The sequence below is a fragment of the Pituophis catenifer genome, unplaced genomic scaffold (assembly GCF_029215685.1).
Source record: "Pituophis catenifer annectens isolate HBS135680 unplaced genomic scaffold, rPitCat1.0.hap2 SCAF_1, whole genome shotgun sequence".
Lineage (NCBI taxonomy): Eukaryota > Metazoa > Chordata > Lepidosauria > Squamata > Colubridae > Pituophis > Pituophis catenifer.
Window position 1 is genome coordinate 307,455,153 of NW_027256881.1, and position 16,191 is coordinate 307,471,343.

Here is a 16,191-nt window from a genome sequence, read left to right on the forward strand (position 1 = left end):
ATTAACATCTGATGAAGTTAGACTCATGCCTGAACGAAAAAAATTATAGTAATGATGCCTAGAGACTTAAGACTGTATGCAAAATATAATCACTTATGTAATATCTCAAGTTCAGCAGAGTTACCAATATGTCACATCTTTAATCTGATTAATCTAGATCTATATTCTAAAAAGCAAATTCAAAAATATTTTTAAAACTCTTCAATAAAAAAAAAGCCCACTAACAATCTCCTGACTCCAAAATACAAATCAATTCTGAACCTTCAACTGTTTTATTTCTGTCTTTAATCTGTTTAGTGCTATTTATGCCAGAAGCGCAAGGATACAGATTCTATTTATATGCAACTCCATGTTAAAACATTTAAAGGGCAGTAGGATCAAATTAGTCTGAATACTGTGTGTGTGTACTCCTTCTATAACATTTTTAATACCATATAGCGGTAATCTAGACAAAAAGAAATAAAGATATTTGGGAAAATGAACCTTTGCTTGGATTTCAGGACAGATATTTATTAAGATATCATAGAAAATCAACAAGTAATTCCTTCATTTGTGAATCATCAGAACTGCTTGCCAAAGAACAGTGACAGTAAACTTAGTGAAGAGGTGAATTTCCATAATTTTGTTTTTTAAAACATGTGCTGCAAAAGGGAATGAACAATTTATAACTCTACTTTTAAAAATGTAACCTGTATGTCAAACTGCTTATCTTCAAGTCTTTTTTTTGTGGAAATCTTACTAAAACCTGAAAGACAATTATTTTTAAGAAAAATATCCTGATGTCATCTAAACTGTAAGTGCATATGAAAGTAGGAATCCAGACTCATGATTCTTTATTATTTAATAATATATGCTGCTCCAATTAAAAATTACTCTGAATAACTTGTAATTCCATATCTAAAGATTTTTTTAAAAAATGACAACAACAAATATAACAAAACATTACAAATTGTAACAAAGATATAACAAACCTACAACCATTGCTACCAGCATTCTTCAGGATTGACCAGACCATATCTTTAAAAGGTCCTCTCAAAAGAGCCAAGTTGTAATGCCTTTCTGAAATTATATCAGAATTGGGGATGACCTAGAGCAGGGATGTCAAACTCAATTTCATTGAGGGCCGCATCAAGATTGTGTTGGACCTTGGGGGGCTGGGGAGGGTGTGGCCAGGGTGGGTATGGCCAGCTCGACATCCCTCGTATTGAGGCCACCTGTGGTGGCCTGAGCGCTCTGCCAGTGAAACTACCTTCTGAGCTCCATTTTGGCTGTGATGGCCTCCTGCAACCTTCTGCCAACTAAAATGGAGCTCGAGAGGGCTGCATGCAGCCTATAATTGTTTAGGCTTCTTTATCGAGATCCCAAACAACTTTTGTAGAATGTAATGTAGAAAAAAATGATGAAAAGGAAGTAAGAGGTGTTGTGAGAATATTGAACAATTCAGAAATTGCCAGGTGTAGATAATTAAGAAATATTGAAAAATGGGAATGCTTATGGAGTAGCTGTATGATTTTTTCAGTCTCTCTCTCTCTTTTTTCCCAGAAGACAGAAGAAAAGAAAACTGGAGAAAATAACAAAGATGAAACAAAGAAGTAGAATGATTGTGGCAAACAAAAGTAAGGATAGTACTGATAGTAATAGATGCCTTGGGTGCAATTCCAAAACAACTGACCATCACTTGAACACCATTAGCATTGACAAAATCACCATCAGTCAATTTCAAAAGATAGCTTTGCTTGGAACAGCTTATATCTTGTGATGATACCTTTAATATTTTTAAACAGCAACATCTGTCTATTCCAGGTCCTTGGGAAGGACTCAATAGGTGGACAAAAATGCCAAATTCAGTCTAAACCTCTGACTGTGCAACCATCCATAATAATTTATTAAATGTATATGCTGTCTGACTCCCAGAGAGTCTTCCCAGTTTGTTTTACATAAGTTAAAGTTGAGTTTGTTAGCAAAAGAATAAAAATAAGCTGGATGCAGCAGGAACATAGGGTAATTAGGAAATGTGTATCTTAAAGCAAGAAAAGATATGGACAGGAATGAAAAGACCCTGGATGAATTTGGATTGGATAAAAAAAAAATGAATGACCAATGTGAAAGAAATACAATGAGGTGACTTGGTCATAGGAGAACAAATGAGGATCGAATCACAAAATAAATATATAAAGGAATGAATGGGTGGAGTGAAAGAGGAAGACCAGCAGGTTGCCGATGTGACACTCAGAAAAGAGGCAAGTGAAAATTGTAAAGAACAAAAGGTATTGTATAAAGCAGAGTATGGGCGTAACAAAAGGAAGTATGATTAATAAAGATAGTAAGCCATTAAGAAATATTGTGAATGATTATTGTATAAGCTACATTTAGCTATGTTTCTTTTTCTGTTTATGTCATGCTTTTATTATGTTACCTTATTTCCCCCCCCCCCCCATTTTTGCACTCTCCATAACTTTGTTCTTACTTTGAAAGTAAACAGCATGACAGATATATTTGTATGGACGTATACTGGTATGTAGGCATATAAGCAACAGTACTGATTAAACTCATTAATTCTTTTTGTGATGGAATGATAATGAATGCATGTAAGCAGGACTATAAAGAACATTTGAAAGAGGAGATTTAAAAATGTGTTAGTGGAACATTTGTCCCTGAAATGTTAAAGCATCCGTGACCTTTGCAAGGCTGGTGGGGCCACTTTGTGGCCTCCAGGTGACAGACTGTACAAATATATGTGTATGTACAGTTTCTTTGATGACAGCCCTAATGGATGCATTGTCTCTGCCTGCACAGACAAGGAAATGCAACCTTTACCATTTCAAAAAGAGGCTCTTTGCTTGCATTAAAACATGCCACAAAAGAGGGATCTGCATGCACATGCTGTAGATGAACCACATATAATTTAATGGTGGGATAAGCAGCCTCAAGTCTATGTGGAGCTCCCCAGTAGACATAATTTTTTTACCACCAAAATTAGGTTTGGTGATTTTCAATAACCTCCTAAGACAGAACTAAAGATAGGAAAGACAATACAAGGGTTTTTACAGAGGAAACATTCCCATCCTCACTCTTACTCTCTTCCCTCTAAACTCAGAAATTATATATAAAAAAGAGGCTGAAAATCACTGTTATCAGCAGAAGACTTGTGGCCCACTAATAGATTAAGAAACTCAGGTGTGGCTTCTGCCCATAAAACATTACTCGTTGCCGGTTTAATGAATATGTAAAAACATTCCTGACTAGACATTATTAGTCCAGTCCATCTTTCCCAAATTCGGAATTATGGGAATTAAAAATACCTGGAAGACTCAAATTGAGTGAAAGCTAATCATTTTCTAACTTTCTAGTTCTTTCATGGGAGCCTAAACTGGAACATAGCATTGATAACATAAAATTGGATGCCTTTTAATTCTGAGAAGAGTTGCTCAGTAATTCTTTCCCTTAAAAGAGTGGGCTAAAATAGTTCGGAACTAAACAGGCTGCAGAAATATGTTCATTTAAATTTGAAAGAGATAATGTGAAGAAATTAAGGAGCAACATGTAATACTTTAGAAACAGTTAAAAAGTTAGCTTCCTGCCACTTATCATATTGAGTCTGAGAGGGCAGAAAGTCAATTCCAAAGAATAAGGCTATACAAATCTTGTTTTAACTACAAGGCAAAAATGATTACAATGCCATTGTTGTATTAGAAACAAGCTTGCTTTTAATTTTCTACATATCCGGGAGAAAGAGAAGGAAATACAGCTAGGCACCGTATTTTTCCAGGCTTTGGCAATAAATGAACAGTTGTGTGACCATGTCATCAACGGAAATATGCAACTTTTAGAATGCAAGCGAGGAAAATGCCCCCTTGAGCAACAGCAAAATAAAATGGCTATATTAAGGCATTGCATATTTTTAGCTTGACCCTGGATTTCTCCATCTGTATCTCTATTTTAGTTAGGCCCAAGGAGTAAAACTGATGAGGAATACCTATTACCTTAGGCAGTTTGTTAACAGCTATGTCTCATGGGAGACCAGTTCAGTTATTTTCACATGGGAAAAAAAAGTATAGAGGAATAGTAATCTTAATCCTGATAGTGGATTGTTTTTAGGGTAGAGATTTATAGCAAAGGTTATATTGCATTCCACACTCTGTAATCCCATTTGGTGAACAAGAAACTAATTACTAGTTCATCTACAAAGAACAAGCAATACTGTAGAAAAAAAAATATAGATCCAGAGTTTTCAAAATAATTCTTCCAAAAGCGGAATTCTAGGCAGGTTTCTTAGAATAGCATATAGTTATAGTTGTCAGCAGGACAAAATAAGCGAAAACATGTATTTTCTTCCTGCTTTTTTCTATAAATGGGCTACTTTTTGGTGACTAGGAGCTGCATTTAGCACTATTTACTGTAAGTGGCCCGAGGAGTACAACAGGGAAGGAGAAGAGATAGGGATGTTTCATTCCATCCAAACATGACTGGAATGATCTATTTTTTTGAGGATTCTAAAAAAATACTATGGTCTACTTTAGGGCTTATATACTTGTGTGCTATTTTTCTATCTCAGTATGACACCTTTTTTAGCAACTGAGTCACCAAAATTCAATAGTGTTGTCAGGGGAGGGCTCTCAATACCACAAAATTTAATTTTGGAGGTTGTGTAAGGTGCACAGAGAGCTTCTGTTTGCAGAAGGATATGTAATGGTATTCTCCAAATCTGAAAAAGAAAAGGGAGTTGATCCAAACATGGCAAATGAGGAATGGAAGGTTATTTTAATGTTATCTCTTCATAAGGCTTCAGTCCACCAGTTACAGAATCTGTGAGGGAGAAAGTCAAAAAGTCCCCATAGACCCTATTTTAACAGGTTCCCTAATAAATGAATTTTCATATTTGGTTTCCAAGGTATTATCTAATCCCATCATGCCTGCTTAATAAGACTGAAAATTTTGTTTCCTGACATATATTGCTATAAGGAGCTTGACAACATATTTGTGAAAGTAGTATGTGCAATCATCTGCACGTGCTACAACAAATAGCAAGAATCAAAACATGAATATTATTATAGTCATAATTTATATGTTGGTGATTTAGATCTTCTCTTCCAATTTTTACTCAACAGGCCCCTTCAGTAACTTTTTTTATTTTCAGGAGCCAATTCCTAGAACTGTACTCCTGTACATTTCTGACCTGCAGAATCTTCACAAACTATGTACTCTTTGTTGGTACATTTGACCTCAAGCTCAGATGATGATCTATGGAGAGATTCAGTACCTAACAATGGACTGCTTTGTCCACATTTCTGTATCTAATTTTTTATTAATTTCAAAGGCGGACAGTTATATTGGAGTGAATGTAAAAAGTCAATTATACTTCATTCAACATGAGTTCTTTTTCAACTTTCAGTGCCAATCTAATAAGATGGTCTTTTAGTTTATTCACCAACCCCTTTTCAGTTTTAATATTTTTCAAAATATTAAATATTTTGAATATTTAATACTAAATAAATATTAAATATTAAATAAATATTTGAAAAGTTTTTATAATGTACTCTAGGGGTATATACTTAATTCCCTCTTGTTTTGGGGGAGAGGGGTGATATTTGATGAAGCTTTGCATAAGGTGGATGTTAGAACGTATTCAAACCTCTCCTGTAGTAATGTGCCACAGAAGAAAATTACTAGCTCAAAGAAATTATTGATGTACTCCTCTAGGAACTATTTATTCACACAATGATTTATAATCAACACAAAACTTTGCTTCTAAATATTTAATTGTACAAATTTATGATCTCTCCCAGGAAAAATAATATTTCTAAATTATTTTTATCATAAAATACACAGTTAGTGATTATCAATACTTTGTTTAAAAGAAAGCCTAAAAACAAACATCAATTCTTTGCATTTAAAACAAATGAGTATATATTTAAAATATTTACACAGGAAAAGGCTCATTCTTATATCTCAGTCTTACTTTACTTACTGAAATAAAATAAATATAACATTTTTGTTACAACTACTTTCAAGCCCCTTTCTAGTACGTTTCCATTCAATATGATCAATAATCTTCAGAACAAATTAAACGCAAAGCAATTATATTGGAGCATTTGAGCAAAAGGAACATAGAGCACAAATATATGATTCGAGCAGCAAGTAAACAGAGGTAGCTGTAGCTCTGGGCAACGTACATTTGAAGCAATGGCAAATCAATACTGCTTTAAAAACTGGTCATTGAACTAAAAGCATTCTACAGACTACATAGAGTGAATTCTAGGTAATATCCAAGAATATGATATCCATTGCGTAATGAAACGGATTGGCTACCATACAAGCATGCAGTATCTAAATTAAAACAACAGCAACTAATGTCTGTTTACTAATGGAGATAAAAGCAGATCTAAAGAGAACATTCACGGATGAACTCATCTTTCTTGTCTTAACCCTTTTATTCTGGGAGAAAAAAAAAATCCAAGGAAATTCATTACCTATCTTAAAAAAATTTTTTACAGCTTTTTCATTGAACAATGTCCAATGAACTGAAGAAAAAGGATGAAGAAGTAAGAAGTTAAATTAAAATAAAATTACTTAAGATGTATGTCTTTCATAAAAATCTCTATGTGAATTAAGCAGAATTTGTAAAAGAATCCTCTATAACATAAAAGCATTCATGTACATAGAACAGGGGTGTCAAACTCAATTTCACTGAGGGCTGCATCAGAGTTGTGTTTGATCTTGGGGGTGGGAATGGCCAGGGTGGGCATGGCCAGCTTGATGTCACTTGTGTCACTTGGCTTCCTGCAGCCCTCTGCCAGTGAAAACAGAGCTGGGGGGGGCTGCGAGCGGTCCCTGGGTCCTGTTTTTGGCTGCGATGGCCTCATGCAGCCCTCTGCCAGCAAAAACAGAGCTCGAGGGGGGCACATGTAGGCTGTTGCAGCCAAAAGTGAAGCCTGAGCTGGCAGAGGCAGAGCGGTCCTTTGCTCTTTCCAGGGTGGCTCCGCAGGCCACATCTAAGCACCCTGCAGGCCGAATGTGGCCCGTGGGCCTTGAGCTTGATACCCCTGACATAAAATATAGCTTTCATTTTACATAATGTATTGTTTCGGTTCTTCTTCCAGTACTTTTTAGATTTTGATAGACATGTGTTTTCATGATTCTAGATTTATCTTCTTTTTATTAATACTAAGATTTTCTCTTTTTTCTTAAAGGAATTCTTCAATGATAAATGTTAACCTCTTCTTTCTATCCATCCTATAATCCTTTATTGTAATATTGTGTGAATAACATATTTTTTAGGTTTTTTTCTTCCTGAACCATCTACATGCTTCCTTTCTAATAATCTCTTACCTTTTCTATTTTTTAATAGATGAATTTTATCCATTGAGTTTGTGAAAAAGTGTTATGAGAATTACAGGAATCCTTATTTATTGTTGTTGTAAACAATGTGGTCATAGAAGCTTCGCAGCTGCTCTTGGCTGGCTTTGTCCAGCATCAATATCTGTAGTCAAGCAGGAGCAATCAAGCAGACTGTATCAGCAATTGCTTGTAAACAAAGCAAACAGGCATTCTCCCATTTAAGTTCCTTACTTTTGTGAATTAAACTGCTTTACTTCCCTCTTCTAAAATTTTGTCAGTTTGGTTAAGGCACCAGGCTAGAAAGAAGGAGTCTGTGAGTTCAAGTCCTGTCTTAGCCAATCCTGTCTTAGCCATGAAATCCAGCTTTGGGCCAGTCATTCTCTCTCAACCTAATTTGCCACACAGGATTGTTGTGAGGAAAATAGGAGTAAGAAGGTATGATCGATATGTTCAGGTCCTTGAATTATTTGTAAAAATAATAAAGGTGGGATACAAATAAATAAATAGCTTATTTGACTACTTGTTTTCTTCATTGCAGTGTTTTCTTAATTAAATTACAATTACTTCCTCTGCTTCATGCCTCTATGCTTTTTCTGATTGCTCTTTTTCTCAGAAAATCACTCCTGCCAATCTCCCATCTCTAATAGTAGTAGCTACATCTCCTCTTCCTTATTCCCTTGCCTTTTTATAGTACATCAAATATTTGTAGACAGAGTTTCTTCTTTTACATAACTACTATGTAATGTTTAGGTCACTATGTTTGGTATATAAATAATAATTATAATACAAATTCAGTCATATGGTTCTACTATTGGCTAAACTCCAGGGGTGTTTTGTTAACAGCAAAACAATTCCTCCTTTTGTTGCCTCCCCAAAGCTGTGGACAGGCAGTGATTGTCTGAGATTTTTTTCAAATTAATAACCTTTTAAATCTTGTCACTATTAACAAGCAATAATCGAAAATCATGGTGGCTTAGTGGCTAAGACGCTGAGCTTGTCGATCAAAAGGTCGGCAGTTCAGCGGTTCAAATCCCTAGTGCCGCATAATAGGGTGAGCTCCCATTACTTGTCCCAGCTTCTGCCAACCTAGCAGTTCAAAAGCACATAAAAACCTAGCAGTTCAAAAGCACATAAAAAATGCAAGTAGAAAAATTTACCTTCCCACGCTGGTGGGAGGGTAACAGCATTCCGTGCGCCTTTGGCGTTTAGTCATGCCGGCCACATGACCATGGAGATGTCTTCGGACAGTGCTGGCTCTACAGCTTTGAAACAGAGATGAGCACCACCCCTAGTCAGAGTTGGGAATGACTAGCACATATGTACGAGGAGAACCTTTACCTTTACCTTTACCTTTAATCAAAAATCATAATCTGTACACACTTTTTCTCTGTTTTCACCATCTCTATATCCTTTTTCCCTTCCAACAGTTGTGAAACTTATCCAATCCAATGGCTGGAACATGAATTATGTATTTTTGCTTAGCTGCACAATCTGGTGCAGTGTATGTTATTATAATCAACTTGGTATTATGATTTCCATTAGGATGAAGAACATGTATGAGAGCACTTGGAAAATGTGTGTGTGTGTGAGAGAGACATGGGGGGAGGAGGGGGAGAGAGAGATGTCAATGCTAATTTAAAAGTCCAGGTAGTCCTCATTTAATGAATGCAATTGGGACTGGCAACTCCATCACTAAGCAACGCAGAAACACCAAATTAAGGTACCAAATTTACAATGTCAGTTCCACATGATGTCATTAAGCATGATGTCACATGACTGAGATGCTGTGAATCTCAAATAGTGACCCTGTGACCCTGTAAGTGTCATAAATGTGCACCAATTGCCCAGTCCCTGATATGCAATCACTTCACTTCAGGAATGTTGCAATGGTCGTAAATTCAAGGACTGGTCATAAATAAATTTTTCAATGCTGTCTGAACACTGCTAAATAGGATAATCACTAACCAAAGACTATCAGTATAATAAAAGTAGTTATCACCATTCATTTAAAAATGGTTCAAAAAAGTAATTGTACTCACACAACCATAGCCACTACCCCTGCGGTCACTTGATCTGGGCACTTGGCAACTGCCTTGCATTTCTTTTCTTTTCTTTTATTTTTAAATTTGATTTATATGCCGCCCTTCTCCGGAGACTCAGGTCAGCTTACATTGTGTTAAGCAATAATGACCAAGTTGCCTTTCAAAAAAAATCACCCTTGGGATAACCTGACACAACCATCCTGCCATTACATTTATCAGTCTATTCAATTAGGATGGGTACTTCCTAACTTTCTTCCTCCAACATTTAATTTACTTGAGGCTTCCCCCTCTCTTGTCTGACTGTTTCCTAGGCAGTATCTCTTCCCTCAACCTCCAAGGTTATCCACACATTCCATTACAACCATACAGCAGATTAGCAAGAACAACCTCCAACTCCTTCTGAAACCCATTCTGGTCCATCAGTCACCAGGGCTGGATTTATCAAATGAGTCCAGCCTCTATGTGATTTGATAAATCATGCCCTGATTTCCATTACCCATGGAAATCAAGGCATGATATGACCGTGACAAGAGAGACACCAAGAACTCACCCCCCTTCAGATCACACAGTCACTGCTCTGGAAGGAACAACAGATCTGCTGTGAGCTTCCTGTCCCATGTTGGGCTCTGGATGATCTGGGATAGGCCCAAGGTGATCATGGTGGCCATGAACTCTCAAGACATTTCAGACCCCATTCCCAGAGAAGGAAGATTAAAGTCTCCCAGAACCAAGTTTGGGAAACTTCACTGCCAACTGAGAAATGGAGTTCAGATAGAGAGGTTGTTATGCAGCAGAAGACTGTACATTTATTTATTTATTTATTTATTTATTTAATTACATTTCTATACCGCCCTTCTCCCGAAGGACTCAGGGCAGTGAACAGCCAGAAGATAAAACACAGGAAATACAAAATCTAAAATAAATTAAAACAAATTAAATAATTTAGGCTGAATTTTAAAATACCCCATAATTAAACAGATTAAAAATTTATGTTTAAAATTTAAATTTAAAAGAGGAGATGATTTAGGCCGGGCCAGCTTGATGAAATAAAAACGTTTTAAGTGCGCGACAGAAGGTGCGAAGATTCGGGATCTTCCGTATCTCCGGGGGGAGCTCGTTCCAGATCGTAGGTGCCCCCACAGAGAAGGCTCTCCCCCTGGGGGCCGCCAGCTGACATTGTTTGGCCGACGGCACCCGGAGGAGCCCCTCTCTATGGGAGCGTACTGGCCGGTGGGAGGCTATTGGTGGTAGCAGGCGGTCCCGTAGATAACCAGGTCCTAAGCCATGGAGCGCTTTAAAGGTAGTAACCAAAACCTTGAACCGCACTCGGAAGACCACCGGGAGCCAGTGCAGCTCGCGCAGGAGAGGTGTTACATGGGAGCTCCATGTTGCTCCCATAACCACCCGTGCAGCCGCACTCTGCGCCAGTTGGAGCCTCCGAGTGCACCTCAAGGGGAGCCCCATGTAGAGAGCGTTACAATAGTCCAGACGAGAGGTGACGAGGGCATGAGTGACTGTGTGTAGGGAGTCCCGATCTAGAAAGGGACGCAACTGGCGGATCAGGCGAACCTGATGAAAAATCCTCCCGGTCACGGCCAAGTGATCTTCTAAAGACAGCCGTGAATCCAGGAGGACGCCCAAGTTGCGAGCCCTTTCCGTGGGGGCCAATGATTCACCCCCAATAGTCAGCGATGGCACCAGCTGACTATATCGGGACGTCGGAAACCACAGCCACTCTGTCTTGGATGGGTTGAGCCTGAGCCTGTTCCTCCCCATCCAGATCCGTACGGCCTCCAGGCACCGGGACATCACGTTGGGGTGGTCCAGGGTGGAGATGTACAGCTGGGTGTCGTCAGTGTACTGATGTTACTTTAGCCCGAAACCACGGATGATCTCGCCCAGCGGCTTTACATAAATGTTGAACAAAAGGAGCGACAGAAAAATCTACTTTGAAAATCAAAGCAGAATAATATCTATGAATAACAACTTTACTGACTTTATTCCTAAAATATTACACAATTGTGGATATTATTTTGAATAGTTTTTCATTTAAGTACATTTCACCTTGAAGTGTCTCTCTACAATATGGTCCAAAAAGAAAAAAGAAAATAAAGATATAAAGAAAAGAACAAAATTTGCCAAAACATTCAATCTAGGTCATATATTATTTGTACAAACTGTGCCTCTTAAAAGAAATACAAGAAACTAGTCATACGCTCATTTTGTGTTTTAAAGATAAGTAACTTATGTTTTTAATTGCCTGGCCTAGTTAATTTTTCTTTTGCTTAGACAGTATAACTTCATGATTATTACTGTTAATCTTAAGGGAAGAACTACTCATTTTATATCTTATTTATTCAAGACAGTTTTACAGCCAAGCTCTCACAATATCACTCTAACGTTTCTGAGCCAAGGACTAAAGTCCATACAAGAAGAATGAGATAAGATATGTTGGATATATTAGAAATTATGAGATAAAAATTCTGTGACTCCGCAAGTCATATAAACCCTTAAGAAATTACAGAAACGAAGCCAGAAGTGTTGAAGACCTTTTTAAAGTTGCTTATATAAGGAGTTAAATCAACTGCAATTGAATTCCATAAATATTGGATCAAGACAATTTTGTTCCTTGTGTAATAGATTTTACTAGCAGACCCTGAAAAAGAAATTAATGTGTTTGCAATGTCATATAAATGAATCTGGCTATTAAGGTAATAGGTTCCAAACTTTTTAGAGATTTAAGACCCTAACAAACAATTTGAATTGATAACCAATTCAACTGATGTAAAATTGTGTTTGATAATGCATTTAGAGTCTCTAACTCCTTAAACATCTAAGTCATGGATGTCAAACTGATGGCCTGGATGCATCACATGCAGGCCACGCCCACCTCAGCTCCACAAAAAAGTCACGATACGTCATGTGACGCGATCAAATTTGACACCCATGATCTAAGAGTCACATCTTTAATCTGTCTAGATTAACTAAGATCAATTTTGGCTGTTGATGAACATACCAGAATTGACAAAAGGCTCTCTGGCCACTGCCAACATTGTGCCTCTTCAGACATCAACATTTTCCTTACATTGAGGTATCCTTTAGATTATGCATGTTGCCAGATATAAAGCCAGGGATATTAATAGCATAATATTATAATTTATAGAGGTAAATTAAGGAGCCTTGGTGGAGCAGCGGACTAAAGTGCTGTTAAGTAGCACTTAGCTGCCAGCTGCCTGCAATTACTGCAAGTTCAAATCTCACCAGGCTCAAGGTTGACTCAGCCTTCTATCTTTCCGAGGTAGGTAAAATGAGGACCCGGATTGTGGGGGCAATAAACTGACTTTGTATAAAAAAGAACACTGCTTAGGCGGGGCCCGAAAGCCCTACTAAGCAGGTATATACAAAAGTATGAAGGCTATTGCTTAACGCATTGTAAGCCGCCCTGAGTCTCCGGAGAAGGGCGGCATATAAATCAAACAAACAAACAAACAAACAAACAAACAAACAATAAATAAATAAATAAATAAATAAATAAATAAATAAATAAATAAATAAATAAATAAATAAATAAATGGATGGATGGATGGATGGATTTTCGTAGTATGCTTTTGTTGAACTTAATATGTATTTTTGCTTGCAGAGAATACACTCACCTCATCTGATAACTTGGAACAAAATTGTTTGACCAAGGCATTGCCTCTATACAACAGTGCTACCATATACAAAATTATACTGCAGACAGGAACACAGTAGTTTTTAATGTGTGATTTGCACATTTTTGCATGTTTATTTATTCATGTCACACTTTTTCATTGTTTTTGAAAGATGTGTTTTTTAATCTATGAGAACAGGAAGTTTGTCAGGAGAGGAAGATTCAACTGTGATAGCTCCTTCACCATTAAGGTCAAGAACACATTCCATATTCTTTCTTTACATAAAATATTTTTAGGCAATTCTCAACTGTGACCTAAAAGAATTGTTTGCAGAGGGATTGAAGAGATAATGTAGCTGATAACTGCATATAATAAATACTACTCACCTGGAACCTGTGAACCAACTCCAATGACTGGCTGTCATTTTGGTCAGCTTCAATTAGGACATCTGTCAGTTTATGTATGATCACATCTAATGGGCCCTGATCTTCTATTCGTTTGGTAAGGTCGAGCTGAGAAAAATGTGATAATGAAAGAAAAAAAAAAGGATTATTCTATAAAGTTCTAAATTTGCCCTTCCGATATTTCCTTATTCCCCAATAACTTAATTAATTAAAAGTATTTTCCATTTCCCTCCCACCCTGGTCCCACCCTCCCTGTCTTTAATTGGATTGTAGCCTTGTGTTTTTACTATATATATTTATCTTTTACTATTGTTAAGCCACTCAGAGTTACATGGTAAGATGGGCAGCCAATAAACATTATAAATAAATAAAATAAATTTTGAAAGAAATACTTATGGGAGGATAATTGAACTTAATCTCTCTCAAGCATAATTGTACAAACCATGTAATAATGACTTCTGCATGGAACATTCACTTACAAACCATGAGCTACTTTATAAGCAAAGCTGCTGTCAGGCAAGGATTGGATTTCTAGGTTATCATTATCTGGAATCAAAGCTGGAGGGATGAGGGTGACTCAGAAGAGATTTGTAGACCCTACAGCACAGAGTATTTTACAGCACTGTAAACACTTCTTAACCTTTCAGTTGGGGTCCTGAATGCTGAACTTGAAATACTGTGTGTGCAAAGCCTAGCTTTGTTATTTCCCTGTCTATATTTCATGCTGAAGTTTTCTGAAATAGTTACAAACAGTGAGTATTCAAGGCAGTTAACAAAAATTAATTCCAAAATAAAATAAACCAAGCTTGTATTCGTATTTATTTTAGCTATATGAACTACAATCATTTGGATGTCAAGCTAAGCCATGCAGTAAGTGTGAATGTGTCATAAATGCACTGCTTGCATCCAACTGGCTCTAATTCTGCTTGGGTGGATATAGGTTTCACACCAGTCATAGCGGAAAACTTGGCTATCTGGACACTTAATCCTTTATTCAGGAATTGGTTTACTCATCATAAGACATGGACATGACTCAGCAAGATTAGTCTTTTTATTCCAGACAAGAGTGAAGCTAAAATTAAATTCTACACATAGGTTCATGTTCCATTATTTAAATTCTAGATTTTTTTTCTCCTGATTTTCTTACTCAAAAGTTCCTTAACTAGTCTCTTATAGGGCTTTGGAAGACACTTGATCTAAATTGACAGAATGGTTTTTCCTAGTCCTGTCTTGCCTATCTTATTTCTATAGTTAGCATACAATACACTTACTAAACCTGGGATGGACAAGATTTTGAAACTGCTTGAGGCAGGAGACAACTACAATTTGATTATTTAGAACGTGTTTATATCAACCATTGTTGTGGCTTAAATGAAATGTGACCATGTGATAAAGTGTGATGGTCTCATAGAATACCTACCATTAATAAATTTCCTACTGAATTAAGGATTTTGAAAAGCATTTCTCCAAGTGTATATCATAACTTATTATTCTTCATATATTAATTATGAAAGTAAAAACTTAAACTATCTTGCCTATGTGTAGTCATGTTTCTACTGAATAACTAAGAGAGAGAAGAGTATAAAATATTGTCGAGAGGAGCTAAATGGGAATTTGTTAAATGTATATGCTGTCCGTCTCACTATCCATTATATCAAAGCTCTTCCTCAGAAACCCTGTAGTATATAAATTTGTAGGTACATAGAGGATATAATTTATTACAAAATGGAGAAATAGCTATTATTAGAGTTGGCTCTATATGTCTAAAATGAAAAGGGAAAACCATAGAAATGTAGTAATTTCTCACCTATCAGGAATAGGGACTTAATAAGGAATTACCGTAAATAATTTTGGGAAAAGCATAAGGCCACTAATATTGTTATGAGGCTACTGCTCATTATAAGTTATATTCCAATAGCTTCCATAGGCTTTTCCACTTGTGGAAATTATACTTTTATCTCTCACCAGTTTAAATTCATTTATGTGATATACAGAGACACACAAACCTGGAATGAATGAAAACAGTCATGAAGCTGAGTTTTGTATTACCACTGCATGCATTTCAAATTATCAGTTACATTTCAGAATGGGAATTGAGTAACAATAACCTAAAGCCGGGGTGGAATTCAGCTGGTTTGGACCAGTTCGGGCGAACCAGATGCTAATTTTACATCTGGTTCGCTGAACCGGTAGTTGCAAGGTCTGGCTGGCCCCGTCCACCCCTACCCTCCCAGAAGTCTCCATGCAGCCCATTTTAGATGCCAGGTAAGTGCAGGGCCCACATGGAGGCTCTTGGAAGGCAAAAAATGGGCTCCCGGAAGTCTGGAAACTCGCTCGTTTCTAGCCTCCGGAGGGTCTCTGGAGCCCAGGGGAGGCCGTTTCCCAGAGCCTAGGAAGGGTGAAAATGCCCCCCCCACCATGGTGTAGGAAACCAAGTAGGCTACGCCCACCATGGCCACGCCCACCCAGCAACCAGGCAGAAAACTGGTTGCTACAATTTTTGAATCTCATCCCTGCCTAAGGCCTACAAAAAAAGCCAGATTTTCCAAGGGACAGGGGCATCTAAATTAAATTAAGTAATTAAAGGCATGACAAGCCATAATGTGATTTATTTGGTTTAGTATATTTGGTTTATTTTACAAACTATGCTTTAAACAGGCTTATCATAATGAGTGAACACAATTATTCTATTCCGTATGTATGTATGTATGTATGTATGTATGTATGTATGTATGTGCATATCTATCTATCTAT

General features: G+C 37.1%; 1 protein-coding gene across 1 annotated transcript in view; it reads right to left on the bottom strand.

The window, feature by feature from the left end:
• The window catches only part of ITPK1 (inositol-tetrakisphosphate 1-kinase), a 127,427-nt gene that overhangs the window by 47,320 nt on the left and 63,916 nt on the right, over window positions 1–16,191 (bottom strand). The window contains exon 3 of the mRNA XM_070931514.1: window positions 13,420–13,545. Within this exon, the coding sequence (XP_070787615.1) occupies window positions 13,420–13,545 (126 nt within the window). The remainder of the gene's footprint in view (window positions 1–13,419; window positions 13,546–16,191) is intronic.